This window comes from Harpegnathos saltator, unplaced genomic scaffold (genome assembly GCF_003227715.2).
Source record: "Harpegnathos saltator strain DR-91 unplaced genomic scaffold, Hsal_v8.6 scaffold573, whole genome shotgun sequence".
In the NCBI taxonomy this organism is placed as follows: domain Eukaryota; kingdom Metazoa; phylum Arthropoda; class Insecta; order Hymenoptera; family Formicidae; genus Harpegnathos; species Harpegnathos saltator.
In genome coordinates this window covers 49018-54402 of record NW_020230397.1, presented here as the reverse complement: position 1 = coordinate 54402, position 5385 = coordinate 49018, and the positions used below count along the sequence as shown (strand labels likewise).

Genomic DNA, 5385 nt, shown 5'->3' with positions numbered 1-5385 from the left:
TCGACGAGTTCTTCATTATTCTCACCAAGCGAGAAAGAGAGAGAGAGAGAGAGAGAGAGAGAGAGAGAGAGAGAGAGAGAGAGAGTGCGCTATCTTCACGATAAAAATAATCCGTTTATTTTTAACATTAAAAAATCACCCAAGCCTTTCGATCCAACAGAAAGTGACTTATTCTATTAACAATAATAGCGCAGCGCAGGATTAGCTACGGTTATGTTATGTCCGAACAGAACTGATCGTTTCACAAGAATGTAACGCTTCTTTACATCCTTACACATTCTGTAGAAAATAATATGCTATTATTGGCTGTATTAATACTAAAACACGCAGGAGCGGAACATAAAGCGACGTAAGGAACTTGTAATTTATCGTATAAGTAGAGATACGTTAAAGTTGGCAAAATAAAGCTATTTTTTCAAAAATCAATGTATTATAGATATACTTCAAATGTGTTAGGTCAAAAATTCTGTACTACAGCGTGATATACATCATTAAAAAAAAAAAGACAAATAAATGACAGAGACATTTTTCGTAGAAATTAAAATATTCTTTACAAAATTTGAACCCGAGTGTACAGAATCGCTAAAAGCGGATAAATATGAGAATCACGCCACAGTTTCGGCTGCTTCAGATGTACGCATCCGGATCCAATATACGTACGTTATATTCATAATAGTAAAATATGAATAATGATACGAGAGAAAAATTTAATTTCCTAATAGTTCAATACAAAATAATGTATAAAATCGTAAAATTATATTATCACTATCGTGATCATCATTATTATCATCGTTATCACTAGTATTATCGTTATTATTAATATTTGGCGAAAAAATAAGCACTCATGTTGTGTGAAAATTACATAAATATATCAAATATTGTCATGTACGATACTTCCGTCTAAGCAATACTGAGAAAAAAATTTTCAGACACTTTTCAGATGCAAACGATTGACTACATGCACGCACTTTTTTTTTTAATAAAAAATACATGTATTTTATTAAAAAAAATATATATATGATGCGAAGATACGGCGACAATCAGAAAATGATCGCATGAACGTTAAGAATTTCTCAGCGATCGAAGCGTGTTTATAGCGGGCATCTATTCCGTTATCCTGTGTAAAGAATTGTCGTTTTTTCTAAATATATCCATCTTCCGAAATAATTCAGTTTTAGTAATAAATCTAAATCTGCGAGAAAGTTATTGACAATGCTAAAGTCATTACGTGGATGTATGTGTGTGTGTGTGTGTGTGTGTGTATGTGTGTGTGTGTGTGTGTGTGTATGTGTGTGTGTGTGTCTATGATAATACATACATTAATATATAAATAAACATTGTCTCGCAGAAAATGAATCACAAGAGATTGCTGCAAACAAATAATATTTAAAACGTATTCGTGTCTCATTATTCATACTGGACAAGTGATAAGCGAGAACTATCGGATTAGATACCGTTAAATCCGCGTGACTCAAGTTGATCGGTTCAATATAAGACCAGTGAAAAATGTTATGTATCTCACGATAATTTAGGATAACCGAAATTAGATCACCAACATAACACGAAGAAGGAAATATTTCGGAATTATCCAGCCTTTCTAAGTTTCTCTAGTAGGCACCGGATAATTCTAAGATCTTTCTTAACGATAGGCGCCATCTTCTCATCGTGGCTTACGGTATCCGCGTCGATTTCGAAAAGCACGTGAAGTATTTTCAATACGAATTATTAATACAAATGGGCAACAGATGTAGTTTTATTTCAACTCGACAAACTAAACCGACATTTCTAAGCGATCAGGGGGCTCCTGGCTGTTCGCCATGGCCATTTAGATTTTCGGACTCTAAAGGAGAGAAAACGTATACTCCAAATTTCTGCAAAATATGTTCTGAAATTAAGAAAAAAAAAAGAATGTTCACGAAATGACGCATAATCGTGAAAAACAACAAGAGTAGGTTGTAGGTAATTAATCGGACTTGCATATCACCTTAACATCACGATAATTTATTGACTATTGGAGCGAAAGGAAAGCGTTCGAACTGTTTTACAGAACTAGTCAGATCGACAGTGTCGTCTCATGAAGATGTCTTTTTATCTCATCCATATTTTGTAGAAATTTCAAGTAGTACTTTACTTTGAACGTCATCGATGAAGGAGAATTCTGCAGCGAGGGACCAGGAGCCTTGGAGAAAGACATTGCAAAGAAATTGTATAAAGAACAAGACGGTCGACTCGATTACAGGTATTACGTCCGATTGGCAAAAATCGAGGTGTCTCCATTGGAACCTAATACCCATAATACCTTCGTAGTAATACTTGAAGTATTCTCATCTCGACGATTCTACACCGGATATTGTCGCAGCGTTTAAATCACCACTCGATCAGCTTGTGACCTCACCGCGCTCTTTCTGGCGGATACGTGAAACGGTAATCACCTCAGGGGAACGACTTGCTTCGGCTACTAATCTTAAGTATACAAAACAGCGGCTAGGCACTGAAATCAGATAGAAGATGCAGTGATCCTCCTCTTCCCCCCCCCTCTCTCTCTCTCTCTCTCTCTCTCTCTCTCTCACTCGAGCACATAACACAAAGAGATATATTCTGATATTGGGTTGTTCGGAAAGTAATTTCGGTCTTTTGCATGAAAATGAAGGATGATATTTTTAGAAAGAGAAGTTTTGTTCTATTAAGTATTGACCATTTTGTTCTAACACCTTTTGCCATCTCTGAGGTAATAATGTGATTCCACGCTTGTAGAACTTCTGGTCCTTGTTGACAAAAAACTGAATCAAGTGGTTTTTGACACTTTCATTTCAAACGAAATTTTTATTCCCCCAAATTTTGTAGCGACCGAAACAAGTGACAATCGGATGGTGCCAAATCAGGTGAATATGGTAGATGCAGTAGCAAATCCCATCCAAGCGCTAACAGCTTCTAGCGAGTCATTAAACTTGCGTGAGGTCTGGCGTTGTCATGATGAAACATGCCACCTTTTCTGTTCGCTAATTCTGATCTTTTCTGCTTGATGGAATCATTCAATTTGTTCAATTGATTACACATTCGAATCAATCGTTTGGTTATGTGATAGTAGCTCAAAAGAAACCATTCCTTTCGAATCCCACCAAACAGAGAGCGTCACCTTCTTTCGATGGATATCAGTTTTCGATGTGCTTTGAGCTGGTTCATCACATCTACTCCATGATCTTCTACGTTTAATATTGTTATACACAAGACATTTTTCATCTTCAGTTAGGAGTCGCTTCAGAAATGGATCGTTTTCCTCACGTTTCAACAGCAAATCACAGATGCTAATGCGACGAACCAAATCTCTCTTCCTTCGAGAACGTAAATATCGAAACACTCAATGGAACTCAAATATCGAGCTTTGAAACGAAACCAAGTTATTTCAAATGCTCATGCACGGTCGAATTCGATAAATTCAATCTCTCAGCAATTTCTCGTGTTGTTAAATGACGATTTGCGTCCATCAATGTCTTTATTTGGTCTTCATCAGCCTCAACTGGCCTTCCAGAACGTGGTGCATCTTTGAGATCGAAATTCCCAGAACGAAATTTCGAAAACTAATTCTGACACTGGCGTTCAGTCAACACATCCTCTCCATACAGGGCACACAATTTGTGCTTACACAATTCTTGCTTACGCTGTATTTTTGCCTTTACAGTAATAAAAAAGCAAAAAGTGACGAAAATGCTCACGTTGATTTTCCATTTTTGATGCGACGCCAAACAAAAACAACTTGACAGATTCCAAGACAACTTTTTTTTCAAATGAAGCTTCAAATATGCGTTGTAAATATGTATAATGATTTTCTGGAATGAGGTTCGTAGAATAAGGTTAACTGCTTAAGAAGGCAACTATCACATCTATCTATTTGAAAGAACCGAAATTACTTTCCGAACAACCCAATATATTATTCTGCAGTAACGGCACCACAACAGCACGATTACACGGTGTTTACTTACAAAATACTAGTCACTGAAAATGTGCTTAAGGTCGTGCTCATAGAGTGCGATAAGTAACATAATTCCAAGGCCTGTTATCAGTCCTAAACCTTGCAGGATACTTTGCCACCGCGAGCCGTGTTCCGCGGAATGGCTCGATGATAATTCCGGTATCTGGAAAGACACATCCATTAGTACATTTTCTCTCTTCTCCCTGCTCGAAGAAGCTTCTCGAGCTTCTGTCGCCATGAAACACCAGGAACTAACCATATCTACCAACGCTATGTATATAAATATTCCAGCAGCAGCTGCAAATACCCAGCTGGTCGCAGCAGGAGTACTCCCCAGCAGGACTCCGGCTACCATGCCAAAAAAACAGAGCACCGAAGATAATAAGTTATAAAAAACTGCCTGTTTGGCACTCATTCCCGCTTTTAGCAGCACCGCAAAATCGCCTGCGCAACGTCATTCACGTTAAATCTCTCCATCGCTCGTGTTTGTACTACCTTTCTTTTCTTTGCAATAAAAATACCCTGACGGTTCACAGGACATTACCAAGCTCGTGAGGCAATTCGTGACAAAAGACTGCAATAGCGGTTGAGAAACCACCCGCAATGTTGGCCGAGAAAGCAGCACCGATCGCCATGCCGTCCGTGAAGTTGTGCAAACCGTCGCCCATCACCACCATCCAGGCCACGCTAGACATGGACTCGGGCGCGGAATGTACATGCCCTGAAATGGCAAAGGTTACACTTCCAGTTCGCCGTTTCATTTATCTAACAAAGACGACTCTAATCGAGTCGTTGGGACCAGGATTGAGCAAATTACTTCCTCGAGGCAACTCGTCCCACCGACATGCGTTACACGTTTGAAAAGGTGACAGGTTGTTATACCATCACAGGTCCTCTCTTTGAAAGCTAACTCACTATTGTCACTGTGGAAGTGACGAGTTGCGAGACTTGGTTCATTGCTCTTCCCGCCAAGTCTTCAGACGGGCAGTCGTCCATCTTTTGCGTTCTGCATGCTCGAAGTAACGATTACATCGTCAGGAGCGAGGAAGAAACCGATGACTGAAAGGACTGAAGATCAAAAATCTCTACGGATCTCACGTCGAAGTAAGAAGACACATCCGTAAAATATAACACCAGCACTCTAAAGAGCGAAAAGCTCCAGTAGAAATTTTCGCGTGGATTTCTTCGCTCCTGACGTCACCACCTAAGATGCCGACGAGATGAGGAGCCTTGATCGACGAATGTAATCGTGTTATCGTTGTCATTACTACCGAGACGAGAAATAACGTCGTTGTCCAGAGAAGAAAGAGTAACTTGCCGCAGCGGCGGCAAGTTACACGCAGCGCTGTCTACTCCTCAACCCTGCCGTGCTATCTAACGAGGATAAATCTAAATGACGACTTGTCGGAGGAGAG

The 5385-nt window shown here is 39.4% G+C and overlaps 1 protein-coding gene across 2 annotated transcripts in view; it reads right to left on the bottom strand.

The window, feature by feature from the left end:
- Positions 1–94: 94 nt before the first annotated feature.
- Positions 95–5385, bottom strand: part of LOC105189404 (zinc transporter foi) — a 31106-nt gene continuing 25815 nt past the window's right edge. For both annotated transcript variants that reach the window (XM_011151473.3, XM_011151477.3), the window contains exons 9-11: positions 4515–4691; positions 4227–4414; positions 95–4133 (exon numbers count right to left, since the gene is read on the bottom strand). In XM_011151473.3, coding sequence (XP_011149775.1) covers positions 3987–4133; positions 4227–4414; positions 4515–4691 — 512 coding nt within the window. In that variant the 3' untranslated portion in view covers positions 95–3986. The remainder of the gene's footprint in view (positions 4134–4226; positions 4415–4514; positions 4692–5385) is intronic.